The 21,605-nt window shown below is 36.7% G+C and overlaps 1 protein-coding gene across 1 annotated transcript; it reads right to left on the bottom strand.

Moving 5' to 3' along the window:
* Positions 1 to 1,573: 1,573 nt before the first annotated feature.
* LOC129005744 (40S ribosomal protein S5) lies at positions 1,574 to 12,927 on the bottom strand. The gene is made up of 5 exons (XM_054434735.1): positions 12,820 to 12,927; positions 7,732 to 7,875; positions 6,896 to 7,105; positions 5,593 to 5,820; positions 1,574 to 1,682 (listed from the first exon to the last, which is right to left on the bottom strand). The coding sequence occupies exons 2-5, from the start codon at positions 7,873 to 7,875 to the stop codon at positions 1,614 to 1,616; spliced, it is 651 nt and encodes a 216-aa protein (XP_054290710.1). The 5' UTR covers positions 12,820 to 12,927; the 3' UTR covers positions 1,574 to 1,613.
* Positions 12,928 to 21,605: the final 8,678 nt, after the last annotated feature.

The following is a 21,605-nucleotide window of genomic DNA, read 5'->3' on the forward strand; positions in this document are numbered from 1 at the left end:
CACCATTAGTGTTGTGTAACTCTTTGTTGAATGTATTATGTTGTGTTTGTGTGTTAGTTTGCGTTACTTGACTCTTGTATTGTTATGAACTTATTGATTAAGGTGGGGTTAAATTCTTTCTTGGCTGATAGATCAGCATTAGTTGGTGTGTATATTAAAAAGTTTTGTCAATTAGTTCACTTGGGTCACTACTACTGGTTCTCTAAACAAAAACTAAGCAATAACATTAAAAAAAACTGACAACTACAATTATTTGAGTCATAGAGAAAAGTTGCATCCTCAACATGTTGTGGCTGTAAAGTTTATAACATTTACCTATTAAAAATGTCGGTTTGAATCTCTCAAAAACATTTTTATGGTCAAAATATCTTTTGGTCATTAGTAGAAAGTTTCACAGTTGGGAGTTGACTTTTTGATTGCTAACACCAACCTAATTATTTGCTCAATGTACACTTTCCCCCTTAAATGATATCATGCTGTATCTGTATTTTTCTATGTAGTCTCGATAGTTTTAAAGTTGTACTTACAAATTATTTTTTCTAAATTCACTCAGCACTAGTTTAATTATCACTTTGCAGTAGTTTTAGAAATAGGTCAATTCTTTTGGTGCAAATTTTATGTTTTAGCATAGATGATCCAGTTTACTTAAAGTTGATTATTTTTTAGTTGTTAAATTTTTTTATTTTTTTAAATTTAACCTAGAAAATTGTATTTAGCCAAGTCATATAACAAAAGTGTTTTTTCTGCTTCTAATTCAATTTTAGATCTCTATCTTTGAAGTAGTCATAGATTAGATAGGTTTCAGTACTTTCGAGCAGTTTAGAAAACTTAGAACTATTAAGTAATGTCCTCTTTAGTTACCATCATGTGTGCTAAATGTGGGTTTGACGTTTTAGTAGGAAATGTTTGTAGGAAAGGTCTAAAATGTGTTTGACCAATTTGTGATATCAATAAGTCATAAGAATTTGTCAAACTGAGTGTCAGAGAGCTATTTTCATGTACCCTGAACGTATTGTTAAATAAATATTTACTTATGAATAAGTCCTTTATTTTACCAGTTGTTTTACCTCAACGATAAATACGACTGTAGACTAAAGAGTTAAGGTTACTTATCTGTGTTTTTTGGCCAGGATTAAAGTACACAACCAAGACTTTGCCACATTTACAACACACAGCCAGACTACATAAAAAACTTAAGATAGTCCCTTTTAATTTCTAAATAATTTTATTATATTTAAAAAATTACCGATTTAGGCCTAATATAAATTTGCAATATATATAGGTTGTGTAAACTTTAAACATTGCAATACCTAATTAGGCTGCAGCTTATTTGAAGTCTATAAGATCTTTCTTTTATAGAATTGTTCTGTTTACTAACAGACTTAACTGTTTAGAGATTCATCAGTGTAGTAGAAGCTTAACGCTGACGTTCCCAGACCGGGTAGTCTTCTCGAATACCACGAAAACCAGTTTTAAGACATGAAAATGTTACACAGTTAACGAGATCAAGACAAACTACGTACAAATTTTTAGTAAACATAGCTGAGGAGGGGTTTTGAGAAGAATTTGCCAGTTTTGGAACTTTTAAAACTTTTATTGTATAAAACAATTACTTAACGGTTGGACTTGGCAACTCGCTCCAGTTCGTCCTTCTTTTTGATGGCGTAAGAGTTTGAAGAGCCCTGAAACATAAGACGGCATGACATGACTAATGCTATTTTTATTTTTTATGAATAAAAAAGGTAGGCTATTGAGTTATAAATTTAAAAAGAAAAATTATAGGCAGGCCTATAGCCTACTGATTCTCATCTTTCAAAACCAAATTAATTCAACGTCAAATAATAAATTTAGGCCTATTAGTTTTAAAGTACGCCCAGTTGCAATTAATGATGTATTAATAAGTAATGCTGAATTTAGTTTTAGTGAAATCCTATACTCTAATACGAGCAATGTTTGCTTGTATGCTTGCTTGCATGCTTGCTTGCTTGCAGAAAGATCTCGAAAACGGCTCCGACGATTTTCTTAAAATCTGGTAAATAGTTTATTTTTGGCCTAAAAACGAGCTTCATGCAGTTAGAACTCCCAACAAAAATCTAATTACGTAGAAAAACTAAACTGAAAGTCACATTTTTTTTAACATTAGTCTTATGGGTTGCTAAGTAACCATGTTGGTTGAATTAAATTACAAGGAAAAAGTAAACAAAAGACTTGAAGTTGTAGTAAGTGTTCATAATAAGCCAACTACCCACAGTATACTAGCAAATTACAAATACAGTACAAAAGGGAAAGCATCACTTGCTACTATTGAGCAAAGATTATACTGAAGATTGCTCGATACATTGTAGGCCTAGTAAAGGCAAGCAGTACGAAGTGTGGGATCTGTTTATGACAATTAGATTAAGGTATTTGCAATCAAAAAATGCTATGGGAAGGGAGGAAAACAGGTCCGTGACGTAGGAAGTGGTGAAGGAAGTAGTCAAGGCGAGCTGTCTGGAGTGTGGGAACTGTTTAAGACGATTAGATAAGGTTATTGGCAATACTAAAATTGCTATGGGAAGGTAGGAAAACAGGTCCGCGACGTGGGAAGTGGTGAAGGAAGTAGTCAAGGCGAGCTGTCTGGAGTGTGGGAACTGTTTATGACGATTAGATAAGGATATTGGCAATACTAAAATGCTATGGGAAGGGAGGAAAACAGGTCCGCGACGTAGGAAGTGGTGAAGGAAGTAGTCAAGGCGAGTAGTCCGTAGTGTGGGAACTGTTTATGACGATTAGATAAGGATATTGGCAATACTAAAATGCTATGGGAAGGGAGGAAAACAGGTCCGCGACGTGGGAAGTGGTGAAGGAAGTAGTCAAGGCAAGTAGTCCAGAGTGTGGGAACTGTTTTCGACGATTAGATTAAGGTATTTCCAATCCTAAAATGCTATGGGAAGGGAGAAAAACAGGCTCGCGACGTAGGATGTGGTGAAGGAAGTAGTCAAGCCGAGCCGTCTGGAGTGTGGGAACTGTTTATGACGATTAGATTAAGGTATCTGCAATTTTTAAATGCAATGGGAAGGGAGGAAAACAGGTCCGCGACGTAGGAAGTGGTGAAGGAATTAGTAAGGCTAGCAGTGCTGAGCGTGGGAACTGTCTGTGGCAATTACATTAATGTGTCTTCAATCCTAACATGCAATGGGAAGGGAGGGAAACAGGTCCACGACGTAGGGAGTGCTGAAGGAAGTGGTAAAGGCGAGCAGTGTTTGGGAATGGATTCTGTATCTGAAATACTAAGACTGCTTTCAGAGCAAACTAATGATTTTCCCGAGCAAAGCTCGGTCCCCAGGTACTAACCAAATTAAACAACTAAGCTTTCTTAACTTCAAATGATAAATGTAAAAAAAGTGTTTTTTTTATTTTTCTCATTTTTGTGGCTTGAATAAAAATTGTAAAGCCTGTTTACACATGATCATTTTTAAGCATGTGTTTTGAAGTATAATATGTGGGGATAAATCTTACAATAAAAGCCTTTTATCGGGAACAAACTACAAGCCTACTTGTGGCGAATTAAGTATAAAGATTAAAATTATATTATACTTTTCTAAGAAGTGATGACAATAATAATCCTTCGGAACAACCAAGAACTTAAGTTTTTTTTTCTGAAAACAATAAAAATGTTACAATGGTTAGATTTTTTTTTTTTTAGCGAATTTCCCATATAGGGAATAAGCTATTACCGTAGTACTCATGGTAAGACCTGGACGCGGGACCGATTTTTTTTTTTTCGTTTCGAGGTCCCTAGAGGCCAAAAACACCATCCGTTCAAATTCATATATATATATATTTATATATTTATATCTAATATATAAAATTCTCGTGTCACAGTGTTTGTCTGCAAACTCCTCCGGAACGACTTCACCGATCGTTATGAAATTTGGTGTGTAAATTCTGTAGGTATGCGAATCGGACGTAAACTATTTCCCGTTTCGAAATTCTTAAAAGGGCTCCGCCCCAGTGGCTCTGGAGTTTCCCATGTTAACCTTATGAGAAATGGAATTAATGAATCTTAACAGTAATATATAAAATTCTCGTGTCACAGTGTTTGTCTGCAAACTCCTCCGGAACGACTTCACCGATCGTTATGAAATTTGGTGTGTAAATTCTGTAGGTATGCGAATCGGACGTAAACTATTTCCCGTTTCGAAATTCTTAAAAGGGCTCCGCCCCAGTGGCTCTGGAGTTTCCCAATCCCATGTTAACCTTATGAGAAATGGAATTAATGAATCTTAACAGCTGTTTCAATTAAACAAGTTGGTTATGTTCTATGATGTTCAATAGCATTAAAGTTACTAGGATTACCAACAGGGTGCAGCACTATTATTTCTTTTACTTTTATGACAACAGCTAATTTGCAACCAAAAGGTGAGTGAGCGTAGCGAACGAACTTCAACCTGGAGGCGAGTGAGCGTAGCGAACGAGCTAACCTGAAGGCAAGTGAGCGCAGCGAACGAGCTCCAACCTAAAGGTGAGTGAGCGTAGCGAACGAGCTCCAACCCAAAGGTGAGTGAGCGTAGCGAACGAACTTCAACCAGGACGTGATTGAGCGATGCGAACGAGATCATCTTGAAAATTAAACGTAATGGTACTTTCTTTCCATCGGTAGGCGATACGAAGTTCGCCGGGTCAGCTAGTATTTATATATTTATATATTTTGTTATTGTATACATCAATGAGGGCTACTTTAAATGTTACTAAGCAAATCAAAATACCACAGTACCCTAAAAACATTTTATTTTATATTACTTACATGTTTCGGACATTAATGCCATGATCACAGTATAGTATATAACCTAATAGGTTATATACTATACTGTGATCATGGCATTAATGTCCGAAACATGTAAGTAATATAAAATAAAATGTTTTTAGGGTACTGTGGTATTTTGATTTGCTTAGTAATATTTATATATATATATATATGTGTCTGTTAGCACGATAACTCGAGCAAAAATGATCCGATTTTGATGAAATTCGGTACAAACGTGTAAACCTACGTTTATTCGAACGAGTTCGCGATCCAGCATGATCGGACCATGGGAACGGGGGTTTACGGGGGGTTTTATGGGGTAAAAATAGGTTTTTCGCATTTTTGACCCAAAAAACATAAAATGTAGCAATTTCTTTCCAAACCATTTTGTAGCGCTTAAAAAAATAATAATTTAGTATATTGAAGCGTTATTATGCGCCTAATGGTTACAGAGAAAATTCCAAAAAATTGTAAATTTAAAATTCCCATGTTATTCTTATGGAGAATAAGTAAACTGTTGTAGTTTGCTTGTTTATGAACATATTTTGATCAAATTTGGAAAATGTTTTTATTTCTTACTAACTATTAACATAAAAAAAAAAACAGTTTTACCTCCCTGATGCAGCAAACCTAAGTACTTGTTAAACTAATTCTATTTAAATCGGGAATAAATGTTATATTTTTAAGTAGACATTTCAGTGTAAATCAAATCAGTCAAATGGAAATTCGCTTAGTCTGCAGGTTTGCTGCGGCGGGGGTATTTTTTTGCCACGATAGTAGGCCTATACAAACTCAGAGAGTGTTACCTTGGCAGCATTGATGAGTTCATCAGCCACACACTCAGCGATGGTCTTGATGTTTCTGAAGGCAGCTTCACGAGCGCCTGTGCACAACAGCCAGATAGCCTGGTTGACCCTACGGAGGGGGGAGACATCAACAGCCTGTCGTCTCACAGTACCAGCTCTTCCGATACGTGTTGAGTCTTCCCTCGGCCCTGAGTTGATGATGGCGGTCACCAAAACTTGCAGTGGGTTCTGTCAAACAGATAACATAGATGCTTAAGAACTACACTTTGGCATTTAACACTTAAAAGCAACCAAATGAAAATTTTATTTACGATTAAATACTGGTAGTTCTAGATTTACCCAATCCTAGTTCGTACAATTTAGCACGTAGGCCTTCATGAATCCCCCCAAAAAATGCAATGCATGTAAGAAACTAAGGATGAATCAATTAAAGCAGCTACGGTACAATCCAACTAGTCTATAAATAATCATGAATAAACTCTTTGGACAATTCAAAATTAAAATTTAATATTTTTTTCCCAAACACAGTTGTAAGTGATGTAAGGCCTATCCCACAGCTGAACAGGCAAAGTACAAGTTGACAAAACAACTTTGTATTGTTTTCTACAGTTTTAATTGTAATATACCATGGTTTGAATTTGTTCCTAACTACCTTCTGATCCCAAAACCAAATTTTGGGTCTTATCAGAAATGCATTGATGATTGGTGGAAACTTATCAAGGTCAATATCTTATCTCTAAAAATCTAGGTATAACAGCTACAACCAGTGCTCGATTTGTGGGGGGAATGCGGCGGAACGTAGTTTCGGTACCTCCCTTTCAGAAAGATAAATATATTGGCATAAATTGGTACATACATAGGTACAAAAACTCATTAAATATAGGTTACAGTTCCGGCATTTATTTTTTTTTACAAATCGGACACTGGCTATCACCACTCTTCATTACAGGCTACAGTACAACTTACCCCAATACTATACGGGTGGTTTGGATTTCAACTCAGCGCATGCAGTTTCACTATTGGACAGTGTATTGTAAAAATAAAATCAGAAAAGGTAACCCTAAGCAAGAAATAGATGTAGAACAATGTTTTTTGACATGTCGTGTCTAGGTGTGTGGTCAGTCTTAGTAAAAACACTTTGTAACAACATATTATTAAAATTGTTTTGCTATCAAATGAAATTAACATTTTGCTTAGCACTAAAAACTTGTGTGTGTACCAAATGAAAATGGCTAAATGAATGACAATAAACCTTAGAAAATTGTACAGTAGGCCTACCTACTACTGTATAGCCTAAGCCTACCTCTCCAGTGAGCAAGTGGATGATCTCAAAGGCGTGTTTGACTATCCTCACAGCCATCAGTTTCTTGGCGTTGTTGCGACCATGCATCATAAGAGAGTTGGTGAGACGCTCTACGATGGGACACTGTGCCTTGCGAAACCTCTTGGCTGCATACCGGCCGGCCGAGTGGGGAAGATATTTGGCATTCTTCTCCTTCACGGCTATGTAGTCCTGTAAATATTATTCAAAAGTATTACTCAATTTGCAAATCAACAAATTAATTACTCGTTTACGAAAACTAAACACAACCAAGGATACAGTTATCAAAACTCTGTAGCCTAAACTATTGCTTACGAGGTCTTGACGAATTTGTAACTGATCTTGGTGAAATAACTCTGAACTAGAGCAACAATTAACAAACCCCGCAATCACTGACACATATAGGTTTTACCGGAGATAGTTGCTATCAACATTATGCCTACCGGTACTGGAAATATAACTTTTATTTTAAACAAAATGCATCAACTGTCCTTGTAACCCTACTGAATGCGCCAAAGGACATTTTACAGTACTTATTTTCGTAACTTGCTAAAAGGTTGGTATTTTTCTGCCATCTGAAATACTAGGAAGGCTTATAGAAACACAGCACTTAAAGGTGAAGGAGGAATGGAGTATAAATGCTGCATTTCTTACAGGTACAACACATAAATATTATACATCTGCCTGCCTGATATACGCCTAGCTTTATTGCAAAATTATTTTAATACAGTTAACAATTATGGTTACATGTTAAGTGGTTAGGTGGACAGTAAATTTCTGCCAGATCACGAGTTTATTCAGTTAAGAGATAAACAAACCTGCAGAGACATGTCGGACACTTGGACATCATCACAGCTCCAGCGACCGAACAGCTTGATCTCCGGCAGCTCGGGGGCCGCAGCTACAGGAATAGTGTCAACCCCAGCTGCGGGCTCGTCCATTCCCCAGTCTTCGTCCGCCATCTTGTAACAACAACAAGAATCATCACCAAATCTACAATTTCAAAACCAGTCGTACACAACATTTAAGTTATGTAAATTGATTAAATATAAGTTCACCTTCAGTTAAGAGAAGGGGCCAGTGAGAGACTAGTCTGAATTGAGTTGTGGGTTGTCCCATCCCGCACATTACACTCAAACTGCTGGTGACAGGAGCTTTCCACCGGGCAGGGCTCGGAGCTCAGCTTTTCAGCTTCCCAGCGACCGACCCTCCCGCTATTTCTGGTCCCCTGCAGCCCTCCATGGGCCCCCCCTGCTAGAGGGTTAGCCACCCTATCTCAGACCTTCCCGGGGCCGAGTAGCAACAAGTGCTCTGTATGTAGGCCCCTGGTGCAGGCTTCCCACTGGCCCCAGGTTGTATCATCACTAGGTGAATTTAAATTAAACCACTTCATATTAGTAGGCTTAATTTAGCCTTAGATCGACTAGAACTACCTAGTAAGCCCTACTTAAATGTCAATGATTGGCCTATTTATTTGGACAAAATGCAAAAAAGTGTATTAAATTCCCCCAAGTAAACAGTGTTGCCAACATGCGTTTGTGAAAATTTCCGTGGGCCTGTCAGACGGGGGTTTTGGTAAAAGTGTTAATTCATTTAGTGTTCGATAGATGTTTTTTTTTACGTTTCAGATATCTTCCAAAATGGCCATCCAGAGACCAGTAAAGTGGCTGAGTAACACTTTAAATTTGGTCAGCTAAACCAATATGACCTAAGTTAGGCCTAAATCATATTAACTTATTTATATTTCTTTAGTTATTTTCAAGACTCACTACACCAGGAGTGCAATAAAATCTGATTCAAACCAAAGGCAATCCACCAAAGCAGAACTACGGGTGACAGTGTGACATTGTCGCAGAAAGCTTAGCCTGCCTGACTGGTTTTTTTTATATTTTTTTATATAAATTATTTACATGGTCCTTTCTTACACTTAACCTGTGTAAGTTTCTATTGAAAGTTGATAAAATTGTTTTTTGCAGAATATATTTCTGTAGAAAGTAGACAACTTAATTTTCTTGAAAAAGATTAAACGTTCTGCAAATTGTAATGCTACAAAACGTCATGCATTACGTAAACGAAAGCTGCAACGTCAATATTCTGTGCTTCGATCGTGAGGAAGAATAACCTAATTACCAAAACGAAAACAATGTAATAACAGAAGGGAACCAATACAAGCGTTTGAAAACTTATTTATATCCAAATATTCATTAAAACTATCACACACGCGGTTCATTTTACACGCAACTTGGACGGCAATGTTTTGCTATGAAATAGCTGATTAAAAGGAGGTAAGTTAACTTAGCTTTTCCGGGACGGTAGACCAGTTTGAAGGTGGCCAATAAAGAGAATAGGTACTGTAGGCTAAAGTAACATGCAACCTCATAGATATGGTAACATATTTGGTGCTTTTAGATACCTTAGGTTATGATACAGTAATCAATTTCAGTGTTAGGTAATAAGTGATCATCGATGTCCTGCCTCGATTTAACGGCAAAAATAAAAAATTATTGTAAAATGTTGATTATCATGATAGGGGAGTTTCTAACCAATAAATTGTGGGTACAGTTCAGCAAGGAACCTGCATCATCGGATTAATAAGATATACAGTAGAACCCCGGTTAACCGAAATAAAGGGGGGAGAGCCGTTTCGGATAATCAATTTTTTTTTTACCCATCAAATGCTTAAATAGCCTATGTATTACCACAGTGTGTAGCAAAAATGTTATAATTGGTTATAGAAAAGCCCCTTTTGAGAGAAGAACAGGCCTATCTATTTACATATTACTTATTGTACTTATATTTTAGCCCTGTATTAATTTATGGAACCGTTTCGGTTAACCCAATTTCGATTAACTAGGGTTCTACTAAGCTTATCGATTATGATTAGGTTCAATAAATAAGTTAACTTATCGCATTGAATTGAATTTTAACATGATACAAATAAAAACATTTCTAAAGTTGTTTCATTAAACATTAGGCCTAGTTTTATTTAAAACTAGCTGAATACCCGTCCTTTGTACGGGGTAGGCGTATGAGTATAAAATGCTTATTGCAGTTATACTCACTCATGTTTTGTGTTTGCAATGGAAGAGGACACGGTTTGAGAAAATTTTGTTCTTTTGATTTACGGAAGCTATAGGCCTAGTATAGCAAATTTACCATAGCCATAATGTTTTACCACTACACCTAAACAATAAAAAATTAAATTATTGAATATTCCCACAATATCAAAACATTGTTTATAAATTAAAAACATAAACTTATCTGCAAACAATCCTACTTTAACAGTTCTCATTGTGCATCACAGCTTTTTGTTGCGGCTTGGTTCAAATTACCTTTGTTGTCATAAATTTAAAAAATTAATAGTGCTGCACCCTGTTGGTGAACCTTATAACTTTGTGTAATTGAAACAGCTGACAAAAATCCCTTTTAAATATAAATACACATAAGGTTAACATGGTAAACTCCAGAGCCACTGGGGAGGAGCCCGAGAGGATTTTTGAGATAAGAATATGTCTAAATGTTAATCGGGAATGTGAGCTATCATCATACCAAATTTCAGCCCAATCCGTCCAGTAGTTAAAGCGTGATTGAACTTCAAACAAACAAACATAAAAACACACAACTTTCACATTTATAATATTAGTAAGATTTGCACGACTAAAATAATAAAAGAATCTAAGTTAGGCCATGGAAAAAACATACTGCCTTGGTAGATTTTTCATCCCAATAGAACAGCTGAAGCCAATTTTATTATTAGTTGGTTCTGTCCAGTACACTGTAAAGGTCATGTTTCGTTCACAATTTGTTTCTTGTTATTACAATCATTTAACTTAAAACCTCTTTTGACTTTTTACCAAATAAAACGATTTAATCATGAACAATAACTCGTCCCCTGGTTCTATAACCAAGCAGTAAGTTGTTAACTTAAAGCACAAATCATGAAATTAACTCTAAAATAATAGCAACAAGCACAAATCATGGATTACCGGTAACTCTAAAATAATAGAAACAAAATTTGGTCAAAACTAGCGATCAGTGTCACCGAACATGAACTAGAAACGAAAAACAAGTTTCAAAATTTGCAATGGGATGAGAAGTATACTTGTGTTGGTTAGTCTATGGTAAGGCCTATATCTACTTAAGTATATTTTCCGAATAGGCCTAATCTTAGGTGGTAATTACAGTAGACTCCCTCTTAAATCCGGTCACCTTTGAACCAGACATCGGTTTAACCGGACTACACTCGGCGGAAATGACATCTCTTTAACCGGTTAATTTTTTTTCAGCATGTCGGTTTAACTGGAGTAGATCGACAGGAAGTGGGCAGTACTGAAACAACTGTTCTTGGGGGAAAGATTTGAGATCAGTGATCACGTGTCTAAATACAATGCTCTCCTAAATTTAAGTCAAATACTGTATACATTGTGCATTTACACAGTCCGTTTTAACAAATTTTAGCGGCCGTCAGTTAAACTGCAAAAACCGTTATCTGGACTGGTCTCGATCCCGAGGAGTCCGGATTTTAAGAGGGAGTCTACTGTAGCCTAGGATCAAAAAAGGTTTTTAAAAGATTAACTTAGGCTAACTTAAGTTTTTGTTAGTTTTGTTACCTTTCACTTTCATAAAAATATATTTTGTATGATAGAATAATAATGATAGGCTCTACTTTCACTTAAAACAACAATATAAACATTTAAACACATCGTGCATAACTTAAGTTAACTAGGTAAATTTTAAGTTTAGGTTAAGTTAGGCTTCCTAAAAAAAGACATTGTAGAAACTAGAAACGATATCCACCGAATCAATATTGATACTTAATTACTTATTTGAACAGTAAGGCCTATTGATTTCTAAACCAATAGTATAGGCGCAGGTTCTCTTTGGGATTGAGATTACCATAAACAGTGACCTCTCTTATTTTGATGTGTATGTTTTTTTTATCTTAGGGCCTAACTTACTTAAATTACGTTGGTAGAAACAGTTTTACAAAAAAATTCATATAGGCATACAGTAGAACCTCTTTAATCCGAACCCCAGTAATCCGAACATCCACTAATCCGAACCCCTCATTGCTGTCCTCTATAGGGTACACAGTAGGCCTACAGCAGTTCTTAAAAAACTGAAGGAACACGACTAAATTAAAGACAACTGTCTGACAAGTAATAGATTTGCTTATAACATGACTAAAGATGTGTTTACCCAGAGTCTTTGTCCATGTCCAGCAACAAAAAGCCTTTGAGACTTACTTGTCAGCTACTGAAATATTGCGTCCCAGACACGAGTTTAGGTTATCCATCAAGAGTCAGTAAGATCGTAGGACTGTCACCGGCCATATGTATAAAACTCCTGTCACAGTAAATGCAAACACAGTGACTTTATACGCCAAGTACCAGTCGTCAGTCAATAAGTTAAGTAGGCTACAGCTTGTAGGAGCTACCTGAGTTTGAGGTTAGGTTTTAAGTGTTTGGCTTTGTTTTGTGTAAAACTCGCTAGTGTGTATTACTGTGTGTAAGTTTAGTTTACTATAGAGTGAAGTGGGATCAAATTAGGTCTAGGCTGGCGTAGGCCTAACTCAAGTTAACCCTACAAATATTTGGGTTTAAGTAAGCACTTTAAAGTTGCTCATTGGGCTAGGAAACGGAGTTCAATTTTAAGTTGTAACATTAGGGCCCACCGAAAAGTGTGAATTCTTTCCCGCTTCATTTATGGAAGTTCTTGTACTAAAGTAGACTAGCCTAATAACATCTCTAACACGTGCCACGTTCGGTCATAACCTCGACTAATCTAGTGGCAACCCTCGAACAATAGGTGGATTGTTAAAATGTTATAATTCATGTTAGTATTTAAAGCAGTTTTTATACAACACACGAAACAATAATTTTACTTTCTAAAACATTAAGACTTACCTTGATAGCTAGAATTCCCAAACTTTACACCCTTCCCTAGGAAATAATGAAAGATAAAGAAAAGAAATTATGGCAGGCAACTCGGCACCGACGGAAGTAGAGATCCGGAGCATTCAGTGTAGCCAACAATAAAGAGTAATTTTCTACTGTATAAAATGCCATTCAAAACAAATTTTTAAATGAAATTTCTTTGTATTAAGCTGAGAATTTTGTATTCAAATGAGTTAAATTATTTTACTGATTAGAGCTAAGTGCGACCCTTTGGTCAAGGCAGACGTTTTTAAAAAGTTTATATCATTGACTAAAGATACTCCAATTATTATAAAGGCATTGATTGACCGGGGGAATGTTTAATCTATGATATTACTAACGAACAATAACAGTAAAACACAAAGATAAATTGCTATTTTAAAAACAAATCAAATAAAATAATTAATTGATTTGATAACACACTCATTTCTATATTTGGTCAAATTAGTTTTGAAGTTGGTTTATGACGAAAAATAAAAAAATTACAAAACAAACTACCTTTTTTAGCCGTGCAGATTAAACACTTCTACAGTGGCTCGGCAATTCTGTTAGAAAATCGGCATGCTATAAAATTTTGGTCCCAATTACAGGGCCGGCGAGAAGCATGGTGGAAGGGTGAGAACCATCTAGGGCCCCTGATTGGGCTGAGCGATCCCGGGCGGATTTCCCTGATTTAATGTCCAGCCGCCTCCGTGCTGTTTTGTTACACATATAACAATACATAAACAGCCCTTCCCACCGGGCCACCGCCATTGGCTCGGGCCACTTATATGCCCTGTTCCACCGGACCACGACCGGGTCGATTATAAGCAACCGGACCACCTGGGTCATGTCGCCAGCCCACTACCACCGGGCCACTTGTAGGCGCTGTCCCACCAGGCCACAGGTATTGGCCCGGACTACTTTCACAACCCTTACCTGCCGAGCCCCGCCATTGCCTGAGGCCTCTTCGAAGACCCTTCCCCATAAGGCCACCACCATTGGCCCTAGATACACCAACAGCCCTTCCCCACCGGGACTCCGCCATTGCCCCGAGCTACTTCAACGACCCTTGCCCGCCGGGCCACCGTCATTGACCCGAGCCTCATCGTAGGCCCCTCCCCATCGGGTCGGGGTGTTTCACCCGGGCCGCCCGGACTTGGGTACGGTGCCCGGGCCATGTTGACCGCCCGTCACCGACGGGGCACTGGGGACCACTTCCACGCCGGGCCGGCACATTTGGCCCGGGCGATTTGGCACACCCGGGCCGTCTGGTCTTGGGTACAGTTGTACCGGGCCATATCACCAGCCCGTCGGCAACGGGCGACTTGTATAGCCCCGTCCCACCGGGCCTCAAGCATTACCCCGGGCGTCTTGGGGAGCCCTCTTCCACGCAGGGCCGGTGCAATTGGCCCGAGCGATTTGGCACACCCGGGCCGACCACAACGGCCCGGGTCATGTCACTGGCCCGTCACTACCGGTCAACTTCCATAGCCCTGTCCCACTGGTCCACCGTCATTAGCCCGGGCTTCTTTGGGGAGCCCTTCCCCGCCGGACCGGCTGAATTGGCCCGGGCGATTTTGCACACCCGGGCCACCCGGGCTCGGGTACAGTGCCCAGGCCATGTGACCGGCCCGTCGCCGCCGGGCAACTTGTATAGCCCTGTCCAACCGGGCCAAAAACATTAACCCGTCTTGGCGGGCCCTTCCTAGCCGGGCCGGCCGATTGGCCCGGGAGATTTCGCACACCCGGGCAGCCCGGGGGGTCGTTGGGACGGAGTCATACCTAGGTCCACCGCGGTCAATCTCCCCCGCGCTAGTTTCCGCAACGTCTGCGGCCGGCGGAGCATGAGACCAACAATCCCTCCCACTTGCCTCTGAGTCGCACAGTTTGGTTTGGCCGACCTAACCAAACGGTGCGGCGGACAACTGGAGACTACTTCACTCGTAACTACGCCTGCAAAATGTAGGATACTTTACCAAAGCACTGCTGTATTGCGGGCTGACTAATGAGACCGTTTTCTGTAAAGTAGTAATTGTACAAATTACCGTACACTTGCTTGACTACGAGAAAATAATTATTCAATTGTCATATCTATTCCACGATTATTAATGGTTTTGAAATCCATACACCACTTTACTCACTAATATTAATGGTACAGATTAAGCACATAACATTAGAATAATAATTCACTTTAAACACAAATGCAAATTGTTAACGACAACATTATTACATTTATTAATTAAAGACAAATCAATCAAATAACAATAAGCCGTTTAATTACTAACACAAAAGGTTTCGTATGATTAGATTATGCATACTGATAAACCACCTATGGTCATCTATAATAATATTTATTTGGGTTTTCTTTTCCGAGTCGGGTTAGCTCTTCTACTCGGCCGATTTTCATAATTTTGGCCTCAAACTAAAGGTATGGACGCACTACAGATTTGCAATCAAGAATCGGCATTCATTTTTATTGACGTATATTTCGAGTTATGCAAAACTCATAAACTAACTCGTTCATAAACTAACCTCATAGTTCTTAGAATATTTGTATATTCAACCAGCTGTTAGTTATAACAATTTAACAAATTATATTGCACTAAAACAAACTAAAGATTTTATAGACTGTTGAAAAAATAAATTAGAACATCTATTATTTTAATTTTACTTTGTACTAGCTGTTCTACGTACGGGAATCTTGTAGTAAGTTGAAACCTTATATTCAGAACAGGAGTTGGTTTGCATATTTAGTGTGCATTTTTCCAGATATGCTAGCAAAACTATTACTGTATAGGAATACATATAATCCTTCGCAAATACAATATCTGACAGTTTCAAAGCCAGAACGAATGCTTCGCAATTAAATGTCACCCGATCGTGTTAGTCCATATTTTATATCTAATGATAAAAGGAATTGCTTTATAGATCTATAGCCCTAAGGTAGACCTGTAATTGAAAGTTACTTTTCACACTGGTTAAAAAAAGTTAAAAAAACTACCTCTACCAAAAACTACTGCACACTTTATTCGGGTTGAAATTTTCAATAACAAAGGTGCTCTTGTCTTTTCCAAGAAACACTGAGAAATAAGGACATTAATGCGCTACCAACAGACATACACACACAATAGCAGTTAGGGGATTTGCTACGCTTTAACCAAAGCAAATTACAAACAAAATAATTATTTGAAAGTTTTGATAGTGTCATCAAATATTATGATAATCGTTTTTAGGCCTAATCAAACTGTAAAATTTGTGTAAATCCGTTGGTAAATATATAAATAAGTAAATAAATACACAGTCCACAAAAAATTTATTCGTTAACAACGCCAAGCTTTAAAAATTCATGATGGTTTGCTAAAAAATCTTTCAATAATGTTTTATCATTTCATAGCATAAACTAACATTTTGGAGTCCAGACAGAAAACGCAAAAATTATACAGTAGGACATCAATTAAATTTAATAAGAAATAAGGTGCAGCACTAACGATAACTATAGTTGTAAATAGTGATGTGTTTCTACATAAAAATGATTCTTACTGCTACCACCGGTTCTAAGGAAAAGTAGCAGTACCATAAACCAACGTTTACATTTAAGAAAAGAACTATAGTACTTGCAACCAATTCAAACTGTCCTTCTAATCAAACTGTTTTATATAGGTTTTAATCCGTTGGCAAATAAATAAATAAATACACAGGCCACAAAACATGTAACATGTAACGTTAACAACGTAAAGCTTTAAAACTCACTATGGTTTGCTAAAAAAAAACTTTCACTTGATGTGGTGCAGTACCGAAGTTATTAATCTCCCTTGGTTTTAAATGTCTTTTAAGTTTTCGAGAATCAAAGTTATTTCCCAATAATAGCATTAATTGTAAGCAACTTTCAATGTTAACATATTAATGACAGTTTGAAGAAACCACCTTTATCCAAACAAAGGTTTCTTATGTAAAATATTACGTAATCTCTCTCTAAACGATAATTGGTACATATATCTAGCAAACATTCGGAGGAAATGTGACAAAAAACGCACAAATCTGGGGTTTTGGACGTTTGTAGTTTTACTTCCTAAGTAGGAAAAGTACCGATATCGTTGTCGAAATGTAAGTAGTAAAAACCAAAAGTGACACATTGGAAAATTGAGTTTAGCTACATCTGTAAGTTAAACCTCTGTTACGATCACAGCAAAATCAGAAAGATCTTCCACGATCGCAGCAACATCCACGATCACCCAGTCACCCACTGCAGTTGTGATTTTTTACTTTGCACTTACCACAACTGTCCTTGAAGCGCCGTCAATGAATGGAAACCTTTTTTGTAAGGCACAACGTTTTTAATCTCACTTGGTTTGGATGTGCTAACAAAACTTGATCGGAAATGGTTGCGGTATTTGTAAACAACTTTTACTGTAAACATATCAGTGACAGCTAGAAGTGAGAACTAATCCAAACAGCTGATCGTTATTTCATCAAATGTAATAGTAAACATTAGGAGAATCACACTATGGTTGCGGTATTTGTAAACAACTTTTACTGTAAACATATCAGTGACAGCTAGAAGTGAGAACTAATCCAAACAGCTGATCGTTATTTCATCAAATGTAATAGTAAACATTAGGAGAAAATTTGACAAAAATCGAACAAAATTGGGTTTTTGATAACACGTTATTTTGTGTTCAAAGAAGCGAGGCCAGGTTTTTATAGCCAAAGACACTCTCACCAATCCAGTAAATACAGACAAATGATTAGAACCTTGATCGGTACTCTAGTTTAGGAGTAGGCCGCGTAAAATGACATTTTGGCGTTACAGACGCAACCACAGAATGGACAGACAAACAGATAAACAGACATACAGACAGAAATTGAGATAAGACTCGTTTCGGCTTTCTTAGCCTATGAAACGTAAAAATAACCAAAAACTGCATGATTCTAAGCAATGTACAGACAAAACTGTAATTTTATTGATATATTTAAATTATCTCTCGTCCTCTATCCGAATAATTAAACGTATCAATTATTAAAGCATTACACATAGTATAGAAAGTCAACCCTACGTATGTCATTTCATTTTCATCCAAATGCTGAATTTGTGTCGAAAACGCTGATTGTTTACAGCTGTTACGTTAAGCAAATTGTATTATACCAAAACCTAGAGTAGAATGATAGCGTCGGCTGCTGGACTTTTTAAAATTTTAAACTTAATTTAAAAAAACTGAAACCCTAAACTAAAATTGTGGCTTCGACATTCCCTAGTTCCCAAAATTGGCTTCTTTAAAATCTTTCTTTCAACGCAAAAATGATGAAAATCAGTCAAGTGGTTGATTCAAAATCGTGAAATAAAAAAACCTGTTACGTTTTAATATATAAGATAACGTACACATTTTTGTAATATTCCTGGAATTAGTTTGGGTTTTTATTACTCGATACTTAAATTATATAAATAGCCAAAGGCAAGATAACGTCTGCCGGCTTCAGCTAGTTTTTTAATAATCCTATCTCCTCTCTGGCATTATTTAATTCGAAAATGATTACATTGCATTATAAAGTGATTTCATACGTTGTAGACCCACTTATTATGTCTTACAGTATACCCCTTCAATCACGGTTAAAAGATTAAATACACCTATAAAGAGTTATTAAATTGTGAGTGAAAATAGAATGATAAGTATTTGTTATTTAATTAGAAGAAGATTTACCTAAAAATGGGGCCCATTGGCTTCCTTATGGGGCAAGAATAAGTGACCCAATGTCCCCAGTGTCAATAAGCAAACTTTTTTAATTAAAAGAAAACTGCTTTTCGTGGTGGGCCCTCCATAATAGTAGGCTATTTTTAGGACGCATTTCATCCCTTAGCCACCTTCCTAAGATAAATAAATTATTACATATGAGATTATGAATTTCAAAATGGAAAAGAGTGTTTCTTCAGCGTGTAGATTCTTAATATAATAATAATACGACATATTATAATAACGAATAATATGACAGATTAAAGTGTTTTCCGTACGTAAATGTGAGTGAGTGTATGTATAATTGAAGTAACATAAATTATGGAAGCAGCCAGATTGGGTAAAATAAAATATGTAAAAACAACAATTCATTTAATTTAAATAACAACCCCTAATTATTCGGTCCACAATGGAATGACATGCCGGGCACGTTATCGGTACTCTTACTTGAGTACCATCTCCATTAATAGAGAATAACTGTTGAGAGACAAATGCCCTCAAACACCAAACACCTACTACAAAACACGGGGTGGCCACAGGGGGTGCAAAGCCTCGTGGGCTGCATAACACCGCAGAAGCGGAACGGCGCGGCGGTTCGATGACCAGAGCGTCCAGTTTTGCGAGCAAGAGAACAAAGAGTTTGCGTTCCTTGAAACCCAAACAAAGACTGATGTGTTGGGGTGCGAGCTTTCTCTCGGCGGCAGGGCAGGTAGCTGGTAGCTACGGCCGCGACTAGGGTCGCTGCAGTTGTAGCTAAATAATATCATCGACGCATTGACGGTGGTGGATATATATTGTTAAAATAAAAATGAATTATAATAATTATCATAGTTCAATGTCCTAATTAAGAGCTTAATTTTTACGCAAAAACCTTATATCAGACAAATGTGCTTTATGGACAGATTTCACGTTTAAGTCCCTACCACGTGCAACACTTGGTTTTTTAGCAAATTTCCCTATAGGAAATCAATAGTTTCTTAGCAAACGTATTGACTGTTTACAATTAACATATGTTCTTCTTCTCACTTTTAGTTTCTGCCAACAGTGGTTGGAATTTCATAACAGTGTTTGTTTCCCATGTTAATCTTATGGAGAAATACGAAACTTTAAAGGACCTCTGGGCCTCATTCTCTTATTATTTCCCTAAGCAGAAGGTTTCCTGCACAACTTCACGTTACGCTCTTTCCAATGATACCAAAAACATGCCAATCGGTTCAGTAGTTTCGGAGGAGTAATTGTCACAAAAAACCTGCTTGCGTATTAAATAAGTAATAGATAGATATACTGTTATAGTGTCCCTGTTGCTGTTTTCTTTTTAGTATATCAATTCATCCAGGCTCTCTCTCTTTTTTCTATTGTAATATTTGCGCCAACCCAAATTCAAATCTTTATAATTAATACGCTATATGAAACTTTGTCGGTTGAACTCCTCCGCCATTTCTTAACCGATTTTATCCATTGACGTCTCATTGGAAAGAGCGTGTCGAGTAGATCTGCAAACTGACCTTACATTTATGAAAAAGTCCCTTAAGCTCTGCCCCAGTGGCTTTAAAGGTTCCCATGTTTTCCTTCTGAAGAACATAATTGTTTACATTTTGATCAGCTGTATAATTTAATTGCTGTTATTTATCTTTCAATTCAACGAAACGCATTGGGTTCATTTACTGATTTTGGCTGAATAGAAATGAAATAAATGTACTACTTTAATTTACAATTTAAATAATCTAAAAAGCCTTGGCAATTTGATATATTTTACCTCCTATATAATGAAGAACACCTACAGTATGAATATTCCCACAAAAAATGAACAAGGATGTTAGTCGAAGTGTTAATATTTTGTAGGAAACACGGACTTAACTTTATGATTATTGGCAAAGGAAAACACTCTAAGGCTGAATTAAACTGTTACGGCAAGGACATTAAATATATGTTTTATTAAAAGTCAAGAGATTTAAAATAATATGACTACATCCAAAAAACTTTAATAAAACTTTCATTGAAGGATTTGCATTATTCACATTTAAGGGAAACAAAAAACCATCTAAACAATATTAGGCCTTTCAATCCTGCATTTTTTCAGGTAAATTTATCCATTGAGTATACACGTATATAATTGAATATACGTGTACTCAATTATATAACATACGTTATAACAGTAACTAGCCAAATTATTGCCAATTGAAGCAAATACAATTGTGATAGAGAGGTTATGCAGAAAATCAGGCAGTTCTTAAGTAACGTAAACAAAATGTTATCGTTGTAAAAAAATTACAGAAATTTGTAAACGTACTGGCAACAATGGGTAGTACCATGCAGACTACATTATCATTGACGAAGATCAACATGGACAACCTAATGCGGCTATAAGTGGGAAATATTTGTAGAATACACTAAAAAACTAGATCAGCTTTTGAAAAATTATAAAATATTTACAAGAAATGTTGATTATATGGTACTGTTAGGTACGTGATCTATGAGTTGAGTCTTTTAAACTCATCGGAAATTATGACTTTTATTAGGTTTTAAATAAGTTATTTGTTTTTAAACAACTACCGTACTTTACTTCTTCGCAATTGCTCGATTTCGAGCAACATGTACACTTGTAGTAAAATGTTTCATTTCAACCAAGTGTTTGTAGCAAACTGTTAAACTGTCAAACTTCCATTACTATCCAAACTATCCATTATTTCGTAAATTGCCCTTTAAGGTCATAATTCATTTCTAAAGCGAACTTTCCATATACCTAATGTTAAAAATACCTTAGCTGTACTTATTTGTTTGTTATTCTTTCAATTTATTTCCTTATTAAAATAAGTGTGTTTTTTAGCGAATTTCCCTCTAGGGAAGTAGCTATTACCGTAGGTGGCACGGTAAGACCTAGACCCGGGACCGATTTACTTTTTCATTTTGATGTCCCCAGAGGCCAAAAACACCATTCGTTCAAATTTTTATATATGTATATATATATATATATATAGACTTATATATGTATATATATATATATATAGACTTATATATATATATATATACGTCCGTGAACGCGATAAC

The sequence above is a fragment of the Macrosteles quadrilineatus genome, unplaced genomic scaffold (genome assembly GCF_028750875.1).
Source record: "Macrosteles quadrilineatus isolate MER2022 unplaced genomic scaffold, UCM_ALF_1.0 Scaffold_32__1_contigs__length_1466915, whole genome shotgun sequence".
In the NCBI taxonomy this organism is placed as follows: domain Eukaryota; kingdom Metazoa; phylum Arthropoda; class Insecta; order Hemiptera; family Cicadellidae; genus Macrosteles; species Macrosteles quadrilineatus.

Bases quoted from the DNA above. Each gene is read 5' to 3' on its own strand.
- LOC129005744 (XM_054434735.1), bottom strand. From the start codon at position 7,875: ATGGCGGACGAAGACTGGGGAATGGACGAGCCCGCAGCTGGGGTTGAC. The intron at 5,821-6,895 runs GTAGGCTTAGGC...TCTGTTTGACAG, and splicing joins TCCACTTGCTCACTGGAGAG to AACCCACTGCAAGTTTTGGT. The intron at 1,683-5,592 runs GTAACACTCTCT...CTTATGTTTCAG, and splicing joins AACTCATCAATGCTGCCAAG to GGCTCTTCAAACTCTTACGC.